The sequence below is a fragment of the Sarcophilus harrisii genome, chromosome 1 (genome assembly GCF_902635505.1).
Source record: "Sarcophilus harrisii chromosome 1, mSarHar1.11, whole genome shotgun sequence".
Taxonomy (NCBI): domain Eukaryota; kingdom Metazoa; phylum Chordata; class Mammalia; order Dasyuromorphia; family Dasyuridae; genus Sarcophilus; species Sarcophilus harrisii.
In genome coordinates, this window is record NC_045426.1 from 654,955,796 (window position 1) to 654,970,563 (window position 14,768).

At 44.1% G+C, this 14,768-nt stretch overlaps 1 protein-coding gene across 2 annotated transcripts; it reads right to left on the bottom strand.

Moving 5' to 3' along the window:
* Window positions 1–78: 78 nt before the first annotated feature.
* On the bottom strand, window positions 79–11,193 carry CREB3L3 (cAMP responsive element binding protein 3 like 3). Of its 2 annotated transcripts, none has more exons than XM_023496693.2 (10): window positions 11,003–11,193; window positions 9,812–9,946; window positions 9,243–9,534; window positions 8,682–8,791; window positions 7,899–8,027; window positions 6,542–6,648; window positions 4,824–4,892; window positions 2,925–3,009; window positions 1,527–1,623; window positions 79–877 (listed from the first exon to the last, which is right to left on the bottom strand). In XM_023496693.2, the coding sequence occupies exons 1-10, from the start codon at window positions 11,111–11,113 to the stop codon at window positions 618–620; spliced, it is 1,395 nt and encodes a 464-aa protein (XP_023352461.1). In that variant the 5' UTR covers window positions 11,114–11,193; the 3' UTR covers window positions 79–617. The 2 variants fall into 2 exon arrangements, with proteins under 2 accessions (XP_023352461.1, XP_003760639.1); XM_003760591.3 differs by having other exon boundaries at window positions 7,899–8,030; window positions 11,003–11,192.
* Window positions 11,194–14,768: the final 3,575 nt, after the last annotated feature.

A 14,768-nucleotide genomic window follows, 5' to 3' on the forward strand; every position in this document is an offset into this window, starting at 1 on the left:
TCTCCTCAAAGGCAGAACTTGGGAAATGAGGGAGCCTTCGAGATCCAAGATTTGTCCCATTCACTTTTGAGAGCTCTGGAATTATCTTTCTCAGGGATGCCAGGACATGTACCTTAGCCTGGTCATGGGGACAGATTTGTTCCTGGGGATATATTGTTGGTAGTAATATATGTTTTTATAAAATTTACACTGGACTGGGACTGTGGTTCTGGCCCGTGTCCTAACCAGGTCCAGACTCTCTGGATGACCTTAAGTGAGTTCCTGCCCCACCTTTGGGCATCAGTGTTCTCACATGCAGAATCACGACTGACCTGATCTTTAAGGTTCCTTCCATTTTTTATATCCTTTGTGAGTCTGTGTATGTTTCAGTCTTTGTCTAATAGCTTCTCAGTCAGAAGCAGGGAAGACATAAAGGGAGGTAGGGGGTGACCACCTCATTTGGCCTGGGTCCAGCCCAGGGTGGTAGGGTGTAGCTTACTTTCAAGAGAAGAGCAGGGACCTGCCCCATATTGGACCACTCCACTTAAAGCTGGGGGAGCTAAAACTCCCCCACAACACTGTAGGAATAGTACGGCCTAGCCTCTGGGTGGAGTGGGGTCTCCAGGGGGAGGGGCCTCTCAGAGCTCCTCCTCGGCCTCTAGCAATCCTGTAGCCTTAGTGTGGCGGGGCTCCATCCTGTCCAAGAGGGCCAGCTCTGGTGTCTGGGCCGGCGTTCCATTGCCTGGCGTGGCAGCATCAGACTGAGGCCTTGGGCTGCTGGGTTCCTGGGGATACCGGCTCCAGTGACTAGGGGCTCGGGGTCCTAGCTCCTCCCCGCCTGGGACTGGAGCGTGGAACACCCGGGAAGCAGCATCAGCGTTCAGTGATCTGGAGAATACTGGGAACAAGAAGAGGGCAGTCAGGGAAGAGAGTTGGCGAAGGTGAGATGCAGGGAGAGCAAACTGCAGGGGTCCCTGGGACCCCGTAGAAACCAGTGCAAAGCCCTAGAAGCTCAAAACTTCATTCCTGGTTTTGGAATCTTTTTTCCTTCCCCCAACCTTCAGCAAGTCACTTAACTGTGATGCCCATCAGTTTTCTCATCTGTAAAATGGGGCTAATACTCTCATCCCAGACTTCCTGGGAGATTTTTCAAGATACTTGATATAAATTAAGTTCTATAGAAATATGCTTTTAATATTTTTTCCTAATACTTTTAGTATTTAATAATTTAGCTAGTTGGCACAGTGGTGAGAATGCTGGGCTTAGAGTCAGGAAGATCTGAATTAAAATCCAGCTACATACACTTTCTAGCTGTGTGACCTTAGACAAGTTACAACCTCAGTTTTCTTGATTGTAAGAAGAGAAGTATAACAGCACCTATCTCTCAGGATTTTTGTGTGGACCAAATGAGATGTTATTTGTAGAGTACTTAGTACAATGCCAATCTTAGCTCCTGCCTCTCTTAACTCTCGGTAGGGTCATGTTGGAGGGGGTCCCAAGTGCTCAAAGGAAAATCAGGGAGGGAAAGGGAAATCCACTGGACCTACCTCTGACTGGCATAAAGTCTCCAGGTGCCTCAGTTTTGTTGGGGGCGAAAGGACTGATGGAAGGGAAGATGATTAGGGCAAAAGACAGCAGCAGGACCTGGGGTGGGAAGAACAAAGGTCATGGACACCAAGGCTCCCGTCCCACATCTCCAGAACTGACTTCCAAAGTGGGAGAAGCCCAGCCCTCCCCTGCCTGATGGTCAGCTGTGTGCTGACATAGAGGTCCTATTCACCCTCTGACTCCCCTTTCTAGTCTCTCATCTGTGTGGTGGAAAGAGCCCTGGATTTGTTCCTCTCTTCCATCTCTGGCAATCCACATCTCTGGCTTCAGGCTCTTCAACTTGGCAACTGTATCATTTCTAAGCTCCCTTCCTGCTCTAACTATATTAAATTTAATCAATGCTTTCTATGAGCCCTGACATTTCTGTGTGTCAAAAGCCCCAGAAAATTGTGCATTCCTTCAAAGCAATAATGATAGCTAGCATTTGTATTGTACTTTGGGAAGGGCAAAGCAATTTACCTGTCATCTCACCTGATCTTCACAACAATCTTGCTAATAAGATCCCCATATTACAGATGAGGAGGCTGGGGCTGTTAAGTTGTTGTTAAGTGACTAGCCCAAAGTCACACAGCTTGAGGAGGGATTTAAACTCAAGTGGTCTTGACTCCCTGTCCAACACTGCTTCCACTGTGCCACCTAACAGGCAGATGGTTTTTTCCTTTGTATCCCCAGCTTTGACATTCTGCCTTCTCAGGTACTATCCAGCTTTGGTATTACCTGTTCTAGACCCTGAGATTCTTGTTCTGGAGTCTCTCTCAGCTCCTTTCCAGCTATGACATTCTGTTTTCTGCCCTGAGATGCCTTCTGACTTTGGTGCGCTTAAGTTCTAAAGTTCTTCCAGTTCTAACATTCTGTTGTCTGCCCTGAGATACCTTCTGGCTTTGGTGCTCTTACATTCTGAGGTTCTTTCCAGCTCAGACATTCTGTTTTCTGTGATCTCTGATTCTCATCTTATGATCTCAGAAGTTAATCAGATCTTTCCTCCACTTTCTTCATTCTGAGTTATTGAGTCTCAAATGGGCCTGTGGAGTTCTAGGGGAGTTACTTTTCTGCCCTTTCAGATAGAATTTAAGTCTAATTGAGATCTAGGATGGTGCTTCTTTTTGCCTTTGTTCCCCAGCACCTGGCAAAATGCCTAAACATAGGGAGCAATTTAACAAATGTTTGTTGAATTGCATTGGAGCTAAAAGTCTGAAACAGAGTCATTGTCCCTTGTACCCTCTGCCTCTTTCTTCAGGCACAGCTTAAGGGGCAGCTTTCTGGCATTTCACCGTTCAGGTTAGGGATTCCTAAAACAAGTAACCAAAAAAAGGTTTGGGAGGGGAGAAGGAACATACTGCTATACAGGTGCCGGTCTGGGCTGATTTGCTGGTCGTCTGTACCATGAGGGCCTGGAGTTTCCTTAGTTGCTCCATGAGAGACCTAGAAGGAAAGGGTACAAGGAAAAATCTAATGAAACCAGAGCCCAGATTTAGGTGTCTCAAGCCCAGGCAACTCTCATTTCTGCCTCCTATACTTTGATCAATGTTCTTCCCTACTTCTCCCAAATTCCCCCCCTTCCCAATCCCATCCATCAGGGCCCAGTTAAATCCCTGCTTTCTCCAAGAAATCTTCCCAGAATATCACCTTTCCTAAGCGCTGGCGAGCTATCTCTCTCTGTCTCTCTGTGTGTCTGTCTCTGTCTCTGTGTGTGTGTGTCTCTGTCTCTACACTCTCCCTCCCCCCCCCCCCCAATTCCTTTAACTCTGGCTTAATTCCATGGCACCATATTATGTAACAGAAAAAACATCAATGTTGCATACAGAAGATCTGAATTCAAGACTTGGCTATAAGCTGTGTGACCTTGGGCAAGCCATTTTCTCTGAGTCTCGATTTCTTTTTGTATAAAATAAGACATGAATGTATACACTAAAATACCTTCCGGGGCTATCTTAAAGGCCTGAATCTCACTAATCATTTCACAGACTTTTAGGACAGAAGAGTTCTTAGAAATCAAGTCTAATATATTTTAACATATTTAACATGTATTGGACTACTTGCTGTCTAGGGGGTGGGTGTGGGTGGGAGGAAGGAGCGAAAAATCTGAAACACAAGCCTATGCAAGAGTCAATGTTGGAAAATTACCCATGCATTTGTTTTGTAAATAAAAAGCTTTAATAAAAAAAAAAAAAAAAAAGAAAAGAAATCAAGTCTATCCTCTCCTTTCCTCCACTCCCTAGAGAGAAACCAAGGCCCAAAGATGGAAAGAAATACATGGCAAAGAGGTGACAGAGCTAGACTTGGAATCTGAACTCCTAAGGTCTTGCTTCCAAACCCCAGTGGCAGACTTCTGTTTTGTGGGGGTTCCTCCCATGGACACAGATTGCAGCCTTTTCTAATTACATTGACCAATTTTCCAATTAGATTGAGTCACTATGAATTGACCTGAGTAGAACATTTTATCCCCTGGTAGCCAATTGTGTGCTGAAGAGCCTTTCTGAGGTCAGCCACCCTTTGGTCCTGGGATGACAGACACTCAGCAGGTTATACACATGAGCTATGGTCTCCTCGTTTTATGGATCAGTCTTGTCTCCCCAGCTAAACTCTTAACTCCTTGGTGGCAGGGGCCAGCTTTCAGCTTCCAGCTATCCCTAAATTCCCTTGACCTCCCAGGATCCTAAGCATGTTGTAGGCTTCAGGCAACTCTTTAAATTGCATTTGAAGCTCTAGTGGGAGGAATTAGTTCACTACTCTTTTACTGCACACCCCCATCTCCCAGAGGTGTTCTAAAGGAGCCAACCCAGTCCAGCCCAAAAAGACCTTACAATCTAGGTGGTGAGACAAGACACAAATACACCAAAAGTTTAAAAGAAGTAGGAAAAAAGTTTCAAACTCATGGTTGGGTGGGCTCGGTGCCAAATGAAGGGGGTAAAGAAAACTATAGGTGATCAGAGAAGAGAGTAGTGGTGGTGGGGAGAATCTGGGAAGATTTTCTGAAGAAAATGGAACTTGACCTGACCCTTGAAGGATGAGGAAGGGAGAGCATTCCTGAGGAGAGAAGACAGGAATGAAGCTGGTGGATGAACGGACTGGGGCAAAGGGGAGGGGGGAAATGTGGCTATGAAGTACAGTTGGGATCAGAGTTGGGCTGTGAAGGGCCTTGCTCTTTGACGGGACTCTGGGGCTAACAGGGCTGGGCTGGCACCCTTCCCCTCCCTGTATCTGTTGGTACAGGAGGAAGGAGTGTTCAGACTTACAAGTTTTGTTTCTCCAAGTGTAAGACCTTCCTCTGAAGCTCCTGGTTCTGGGCTGTGCACTTTGACATGCTGCAAGAATAGGGAGTACATCAAAATATTTATAAAAGCACTTTTTTGATATATCAAAAACAGAAATCCATTCATTAGAGAATGGTTGAACTACTAGTGGTATATAAATGTAATGGAATGTTACTATGATGAGAAAGATTTATATGAACTAATATAGGATAAAATAAGCAGAGCTAAGAAAATAACATATTAACTTACAAAAATATAAATCAAAAAAAATAACAACATAACAAAAAATCAAAAGTAAATGTAACAAAATTATAAAGATCCAGTGGGACTTGAATGACAAAGAATGAAAAAACACTTCCAATCCACCCCTTTATAGAGAGGGCAGGTTCACAGGTGTTACAAATTAGACTTTTTAAAAATTTCAATGTAGCCATCAGTTGTGCTGACTTTTACCCCCCTTTTTAAAAATAGTATTGATTATATACATTGACTCTTTGGGAGGGAAGGAAACAAAATCCATGGGATGCTTTGGTATTGTAAGAAACAGAAAATATCACTAAAAAATGTATTGAAAGAAAAAAATGCAAGAAGACTGGAAAATAGGAAGGAGCTAGCCTATGAAGAGCAGTTGATATTTGCTCCTAGAGATAGTAGGAAGCCACTTGGTTCTTTTGAATAATGAAGTAGCAACAATCAGAATGGAGCTTTAGGAAGATCACTTTGGCAGCAACATGGAGAATAGATTTAAGAAATTTGAGGCAGTCAAATTAGGAGACTATTGCAATAGGTCAAATCTAAGATAATGAGAGTCAAAACAAGAGTGGTGACCCTGTGAAAAGAAAGAAGGGGATGTTTGCAGGAGATGTTGCAGGAGTAGAAACAACTAGATGTGACTGCTGATTGGAAACTTGGAGGGAGATAAGAAAATCTGTTCTAGATACATTGAATTTGAGGTGCCTATACACACACACACACACACACACACACACACACACACATATGTAGAGATGTCTGGCCGACGTTTGATGATGTGGGACTAGATTAGGGTTCAATATGTAAATTTGGAAGTCATTGTAACAGACATAATAAAACTCTTGCCATTTCCAGAAGAGGATGTAGAGGAAGGAGTATCCTAAAGAAGAGCCTAAGGGACATTCCTGGCCAGTTAGGAGCCGGAGGAAAAGTGATCTATCCCCCTAATCTATTCTTCTTTAGGCTAAACATCTTTAATTCCTTCAATGGGCCTTTCTCTTTGTCTCTTGCTCTTTTTAGCTCCCTCCTCAAAGTATCTGTTGTCTTGCTTGGCTCAGGCTTCCTTAGGAACCAAGATGAATAAGAGAAATGAGAATGTGGAGCCAGGGTGAAGTGAAACCCAGCACCAAGTCAGAGCATCTAGGTTCTCGTGCTGGTTCTGCCACTGTCAGCCCTTTGTGGACAAATCACTTGCCTCCTCTGCTTCTTAGTTTCCTTCTGCAGCAAACGAAATGATTGCACCAGATGAATTCTATGGCCCCTTTCAAAATAAATAATTGTGCTACTCATTTATTGTATATGATCATGGGCAAGGCTTTCCTCTCCCTGGGCCTTAATTCCTTCTTCTGTCAGATGAGGGGAACAATCCCTGGCATCCCTTCTCATCAGGGACATTGTGAAAAATAAGTTTACTCCAGCACAGAACAGATGTCAGGGAAGTTCATTACCAGAGCTCCAGCCCATCGATGTATTCTTTCTTTTTTTTCCGGCTCTCTTGTGCTGATTGCTTATTTCTTATTTTCCTTCGGATCTTCTTAAGCACTCGTTCTTCATACTGCCGGAAAAAATATGGACGAGTCAAGGGGGCAGTCTGTGGTCCTGACAGCCCAACCCCGCACTGTCCCAAGCTCTCCTGATCCTCAGAATCCCAGCCTCCTTGCCTCTCATGTTATCTGCCAGGAGGTTCCTGGAATCCTAGAATCCTTATTTTTATTTTTGAGATATCAAAAAAGTGCTTTTAGAAATATTGTGGTACAGTCCCTATTTTTGCAACATGTCAAAATCTTCTAGCCCTTTGACTTCAGGTCCCATTATTTTTCTATCTCCTCTATTTGATCTCTTTGGTTAGGAGGAACTCTGTACAAGACCAATGTACAAGATAATGTTTTGTTGATTTGCTGTGTCTGGGAACCTGTCTCCTGTACTGCTGGCCTGGCCCCCAAAGGGATGGGTATATCTAAGATGATAAGACCTAACCACCTGCCTACAGGGAACAGTTGACTTTCTGGTAGTACAAAAGCATAACTGGCATGTGGTGGGACAACTGGAAGATTCTCCATCAAATTTTCTCCTCCCAGGTCACCTGAAATCCCTCCATTTACTAATTTATTCCCCATCTTAAACAGTCCTCCTGGGAGGGGTAACATCATACACCTAATTCTGTGATATGACATGATTTGTCACATGAATTTTTCCCTGAGCATACTACAGTAATAGTGAGGAGAATAACTAACATTTCTGGATTATCTAAAAGTTTACAGCTCATTTTTCCTTATAACACTCCTCTGAGGTCTATAGTGCTATCCCCATTTTACAGATGAGAAAAGTGAGGCTGTGACAAGTTAACAAACTATGTTCAGAGCCACATGACTAAGAAGTATTAGAACTGGGGTTCAGAACAGTCCAGGTCCCATAATTCCATGTATAAGATTCCAAGATAATCTGTTAAGTTGTCCTCCAGAACTAAGATGTCATGCAGTGGGATAGTTGTGAAAAATGAATCAAATAGATTGAGCATTAGACTGAGAATGAGGAGTTCTGGATTTTAGTCCCACAATTACTAGCCACGTGACTTAGATTAAGTCACTTCAGCTGACTTTAAGGCTCCTCATTTATGTGGGAGCAATGATGTTCACATTAGGGATCTCACAGACTTGGAAGGAAACTTGAAAGGTCTGTGTGTAGAGCACTGGGTTGTTCTCCCTGGTCACGGTGGACAGGTGATGGTGAGAGAGCTTCTGAAGGTGAGGATCGGAGGTTCCAAGTGGCTGCCTCCTTGAGAGCTGGATGATGGAGGGGGCTCACCTTGGTGAGGGGCAGCTGTGTGGGCAGAGTGATGCCCTCCTTGGCAAGCAGCTTCTTCTCATCCTCAGTCAGCACCAGTTCCTGGCTCTGCCCGACGCTGGGCCGCTGCACACTTGGAGAGCCCTGCTGCTGCTGTGGGCAGACCCAAAGTCTCAGAGGACAGTCAGGGATCAGGACCATCCCCCAAAGCTGCTTATGCAGAGCCCAAGCTGGCAAGGGAGACCGAGGGGGAGGAGGGAGGGAGCAAATGGGCTCCATGCCAGTGAGGCTGAAGGTTCAGGGTCAAAGGGAGTGGCCGAACATGGTGGAAAGAGCCCTGACCTAGGAGGCAGGAGGCCTGGGTTCAAGTCCCATCTCTGTCACTGACTGGGTCCGCTGTGTAGCCTTCACCTCTGAACCTCAGATGGCCCACCTGCCAAGAGGACCTTGTTGTGGTGGAGAGAGCACCGGTTTAAGGGCTTCCTCCACCTCTGTCTGCTCATTCCCCACCTCTGGACCTTGACTTCCTATTTGGCAGATGAGAGGGTGCATCTAATCTCCAACATCCTTTCTAGCTTTTTCCGTGATCCCTAAGATCCCTTTAGCCCTGACTTTCTGTGACCCACTGAGACCTAGATATGGACAAGAACATCCGAGGGCTGTGGACGGCAGCCAAGACAAAGAGACCAATCTGGGAGCAAGACTAGGGGATAGGACTGGAGGTCCTAGGTAGGAAGTTACCGGGAGACAAAGCATGAGGGGGAAGTAGGGGACAGTTCAGGAGCATGGGAAGAAGGAGCTTACCAGGTCTGCATTACTGGACAGGAGCAGATCCTTGACTGTGAGGATACAGGATGGACTTGAGCCTGTCAGGTCGGGGCTGTCCTGGAAGATGCCGTCTGAGTTCCACATTTCTGCCCCACGTAAACAGGGCAAGAAAAGATACTTCTTAGGGTTATTTCTTGCTATCGGATGTCTTCATTCAGCTCAGAGCCAGGGCTCACCTCCCAGCCCATTCTCCCATAGGAGGAGGAACAGGGACTGCTATCCTTTCCTCTGGCTCCTAGCCCAGAGACTGCTTTCATCTTGGTTTTGTTCCTAGCCCTCTTAAAGGTACCCTCTCTTCCACCATTCTTTCCTAATCAAATATCACCCCCCCCCCCCATCCACATAGTCAAATTATCCTCTTCTTTTAAGGTCTTGCTCTTGTCTCCCCCATAACACATATGGATAGGCGTGAATTTAATTTTTGAGTCCCCCATTCCCTATTTTTAATCCTTATCAATAAATTTAGTAAAAAAACCTTCCAGGGAGGAGAAACTCTGATAAGATTGGATAAAGACCCTTGCCACTATCAGAACTCACCCAGATCTATGGATACAGATGACTCTAGCTGTTGGGCTTTTGGCCCTTCAGGCCCAGTGGAGCCAGGGCAGGGGCCACCATGACAGTAGGAAGGCAGAGAAGCCTTTTGTTGGCCATCTGGGCTGGTTCCAGCCTGAAAACACCGTGGACTGTCCTGAGGCTCGGAGGGCAGATCTTCAGAGATCCCACTGTCACTAGCAGCTGGCGACCAGATTGGGGAGTTGGAGATAGAGTCCCCACCTCCTAAGATGGAGCTAAGGAACTTGTCTGGTTCTGGAGCCAACTGGGTTTGCTGGAGACCAAACAAGGAGGAAAATATAAGTAATGAGGGCTTGGAGCTGGGGAGGGTAATGAACAGGCACTCTACTCCCCCCTCCTAGAACTGTGGTTAGGAATGGAACAATTACTGAGGGGCTTGGGCAGGACAATAAGAAGAGCCCTCCAAGATTCCTTTTAGTTCTAGATCCATGTATAAATTCTCTTTGGGAGTCTGGAGATCTGGCTTTGCTCCTCATTCAACTGGAAGAAGGTCTTCCTTCCAAGGACTTGTGGGGTTGGGAGGAACTCACTTTGTCCTCAGCATGGGCACAGTCAGAGTCTCCCAGCTCCATGAGCCACAAGACCCCATCCTGTGGGTCAAAGAGAAGGTCTAGAAGCTCCAGGCTATCAACGGACCCCATGGGGCAAGAAGAGGCCATCTGGAACTAAGAGGGAAAAAAAGTATTAAGGCATCTCCCCTTAGGGGACTGAACCAGACACAGCTTTCCTCAGAGAGATGAGGCTGATTGTTACCCCCATCATGGAGAACCCTTTGCTTCCACCACTGAGCTCCCACTCATCTCATTAGTTCCTACTCATCTCATTAGAGAAAAGCAGTGTGAACAGAGTTCAGGACTTGGAGGCAAGAAGGGCTAGATTCAAATCCCACTCCTGGTACCTAGTAAAAACAGTGTGATCATAATCAAGTATCTTCTCGTAAAATAAGAATGCTAATACTTCTAGTATCTTCTTCAAAAGAATATACTAAGACTCCAAGGAGGGCCAGAAAAATATCACTTGTTATTCTCTGTCTCTTTCCATTTCTTCTCCTCCTCCTTTCTCTTCTTGCCCCCCCTTCCTTCTCTCTGTCTCTCCCCCTCTCTCTGTCTCTATTTCTCCTCCTCTCTACTCTTTTTGTTTCTATTGAATGAAAGCGATAGCCTTTTATTTTAGCCTTTTCTACAAGCTTGACTGCATATTTTGCCAAGCATTGTGGGCACCTACTCATATGTCCTAAGCTTCCAGGGAGGAAGAATAAGTGATTGGGAGAGCAGGTAGCCAGGGAGAGCAGGGTGGATAAACATCCATCCTATTTTTGTCCTTGCCAGAAATTCACTTATCCAACTTTGGGCAAGTATTGAGCCCGAGTTTCCCCATCTGTATAACGAGGAGGAGGTTGATATAGAAAATCTTCAAATCCCCTACCAGCTCCATCTTTAATAAACTGTTTCAAGGTGCCTCCCAACTCTACCATTTTTGTATCCCCGCTCTACCACTGGCCCAAGACTCCTTCCTTCAGGCTGCCTCCTGTCCCTGTGACAGCTACTTCCTGACCCTAAATCCCAGAGAACTCCCATCCAAAGTAGCTTACTGTCTTTAAAGCCAGAAGGATCCTTAGTGTAATCCACTGCCTAATACAGAAGGGAGAGCTGAGGCCTAGAGAGGTTGGGCTTCCAGCTGCTCCCACTCCCCCGTCCCTTGCATCTTCCAGCCCTCCTCACCTTTTCTGAGGCTAAATCCCCATTCAGCAGGGGATGTTCAGGGAAGTTTTCTTCTTCCTTTCCCCACAATGGGGGAAATTTTGGATCACAACTCCCCGAACCACCAGGCATTGAGTCCCTCCCCAAGCTTGCTTGCCAAAGCCCAGCTGGCTCAACTTTATGACAACACTTCCACTGGTGAGGGCTAAAAAATACCAAGAGAGAGCTGAAATCCCACCCCTGGAGACCAATTGGTAGGGGTGGGAGGATTGGGGGTGAGAGACAGGAAAAAGGACCAATCCTGAGTCCACCCCTCCTCCCAGGTGTGTTTAGAGGAGGCGGGGTGACCGTTATCTAAATGTTTTGTGATTTTCCAGTCCAAAGTGGGCAAAGCTCAAAGTCTCCAGCTTCTCAGGTCTGCCATGACCTTTCCCCTACTTAGCAAGAATTCTTCCCTTCCACTAAATGGCCTTGGCACCCTGAAACCCAGTCCTCCCCAGACCTCCAGTTTCCAGGACCAAGCCCTTCCCACCCCCTCTAGACACCTGTTGTCCATTGCCGGAGAATCATCACCACTCCCAGCCCTCCTGTCTCACTCAGCCTGTATAAATCTTGATCGTATTTCACCAGTCAGCTCACATGCCCTTCTCTTCCAGGAAGCCTTCCCTGTTTCTCTCATCTATCATAGGGTTTTCTCTTTTCCTCAGAGCCCCTATCATATTTTTGGACTCTTCCTAACACTACTTCATAATGTACTCTTACAGATTATCAGAACTTGTAGGTCATGGAGTATCAGTGCTTGAGGAACATTAGAACATAACTTGTAGAAATAATAATATTGTTATTTAGTCATTGTGGATTTTTTTGTGATCCCCATTTGGGGTTTTCTTAGAAAAGATAGTAGAGTGATTTGCCATTTCCTTCTCTAGCCCATTTTACAGATGAGGAAACTGAGGCAAACAGTAACTTGCCCAGGGTCACAAGCTAGGTCGGGTCTGGAGGCAGATTTGAACTAAGATCTTGGGAAGTTTGAATCCGGCAATATCCACGGCACCACCTACTACTTTGTATGACTACTGTGAGTGAAAGGAATATGAGAAGACAGATAGACAGTCATCTAGTACAAATCTTTTACAAATAAAGTCTTGAGAGAGGTGAATTTTAAATTCCTTAAAGGAAAACTGAGAACAGAGAGGATAGTTTAACTGGATTACAGTATTTGGTAAAGGGAGTAATATTCAAGGAGACTGGAAAGATGGGTTTGGGCCAAGTTATATAGAGCTTTAAAAGCCCAAATAGAGGATCTGTTCCTGGAGAGAAGAGGAAACCAATGGAATTGATTGGCAGCAGTGTGTGATGAAGAGACATGAGGCAAAGGGACCAGTCAGGTTATAATAAACTACTCAAGAGAAAGCATGAACTAAGATGGTAGCTGTGGGAAGAGAAAAAGGGATCAGATAATAGGAATGCTGTGAAGGCAGAAAACGGGGACATTGGGAAGAACAGAAGATTTAGGGGAAAAGATAATGAGTTCAGTTTAAAATATATTAAATTTAAGATAGCTATGGAAAACATAATTTGAAATTTCCAATGGACAGTTGGTGATAGGGGAACTTAAAACTCAGATGTGAGAGACTAGAACTGGATATATAGATCTGCATAGAAATGAGAGTTGATAGTAACAGAGACAGAGACAGACAGAGAAAGAGTCAGACACAGAGAGAAAGAAAAGGAATAGAAAAGGGGTTCTTAACCTTTTTTGTGTCTCAGACTTCTCTGGCAGTCTGGTGAAGTCTATTTTTTTTAAACTCCTAATTGATCCAAAGAATTCACAATTAAAAATGCCATTTACCTTCTGAAAAAGAACTTATGAACTCTAAGTATAGATCAAAGTATGCTTTAAAAACTTTGTTTTTCTTGCTCATTTTCAGGGGAAAACATTAAAATATTTCATCATCAAATGAAATAAAATAAAATTCATAATTGAAGGAAATGCCAAATTTCTCTTAGAGGCTAGGAGTGAAGAGGAGAACTAGGGATGCAATATCAGCAGAGGGGAGCCATATCTCTGTATGGACTAATAGATAGAACAAGTATGAAAGAAAGAAGTTCAAGATGAAGAGTTTGTTTGCTATGTAACAAAAATTCCAGAAGGCATAGTGGAAGGAATGGGCAAAATTGGATTGGGACATGGGTGGGGGATGGGGATGAGGGAACATGAAGAGGCGACAGGGAAATGTTCTCCTAAATAGTTGCTGATTAATTATTGGAGAGATCTATTCATCCATTTCTCTATCCATCTATCTATCTGTGTTCAGAAACAAAACTGGGGACAGTAAGAGCAAGATGTTACAGTTTAAGAGCAAAGTTTGAAGTGGAAACTTGAATGAGGAGGATTTTTTCCTAAAATATATATATTTTAGATATATGTACATTTTATGTATTTTAAAAATAAAAGCTTTAATTTCTATTGATCAGCACAATATTCAGATATTTGATGGTAAAGATACAAACAAAACCAATAGAATGAAAACTAGACAAAACTGTTAAAAAAAGTTATCTTAAGTGATTGTACTTATAAACTTCTATTTGTACTTATAAACTTATATGTTACTTATAAACTTATATATTAATTATTTAAAGAGACAAAGGCTTTACATATTCACAAAGTAGCCACAAAGATCTCGTCAGTGTGTGGCTTGGCTTTTGTTGCTGCTGTTGATTTTAGCTGCATGATTGCAGTGAGCGTGTTCATGTTTCTCTTGACTGCTTTTTTTTTATTCTACATCACTTCATGTATGTCCTTCCTAGGCTTTTTTGAGTTTTTCCATATTTATTACAATAACATTTGATGGCATACATTATACCATTTTTCCCACCATACATCTCTTCAGCCCCTACTCATGTACTATGGAATGGAGCTCTAAGAAATATACAACCTGACTTGGTCCATTCATTATCTGCTCCAAGCCTTCTCTTCTCTCAATTTTTCCACACTGTCACACACAGAGACTCACTCAGTTGAGTATTTCCTATTTTGCTGATGCAGCAGGGAATCTATGCTATAGATCATGGGTAAGAATGGGTCTATGTGTGCTCCCTTCCAGCAGGCCACAAGCTCTTCAGGGTGGCCCCTGGGTCGTTTTGCTGAATGGGGGAAGAGAGAGACCTGTGTCAAAGAAGATTATCAACTGATCCAAGAGAAGATGCCCATATTTTGTGGGCTTTGAGGAATGAGAGTTTCTGGTCCTTTTTCAGGGCTTTTTTGAGACACAGGCAGAACCAGCTCCCTTCAGACTTCTCAGCAGGAGAGGAAGGATTTCTCTCTAGCTTTCCTTCTTCATTAGCAGCTATGGCAACCAAAAACATGTGATAGTGAAAACATGTACTTGCCTGGCCAAGCCTTAGACTGAACCTTCAATCGCTGCCTTTCTCTTTGTATTGTTTATTTTCCTAAAGATAAGTGACTGAACAGCAATTCTAAGATGGATACTTTCAGCCTTGGTGGTAAGCTTGTATATGCATGAGATCAGGAGTTCTTAGGTGCTGACTGGTTCCAGGATGGGGATGGAACTAGAGACTGTAAGAAAAGCCTGACTCCCTCTCCAGATATTAGACTCCTCTAGGACTGAACAGCTTGGGCCTAGAACTGGAGTCCTTTGTGGGAATATTACACCCCACGGTAGATCAGGAATAACACTGAAAAAATTGAGACAATTCCCATAAACTCCCTCATTTCTCTTTCCTTTCATCTCAAAACCTCCTGACATCAATATCTTTTTTCTTT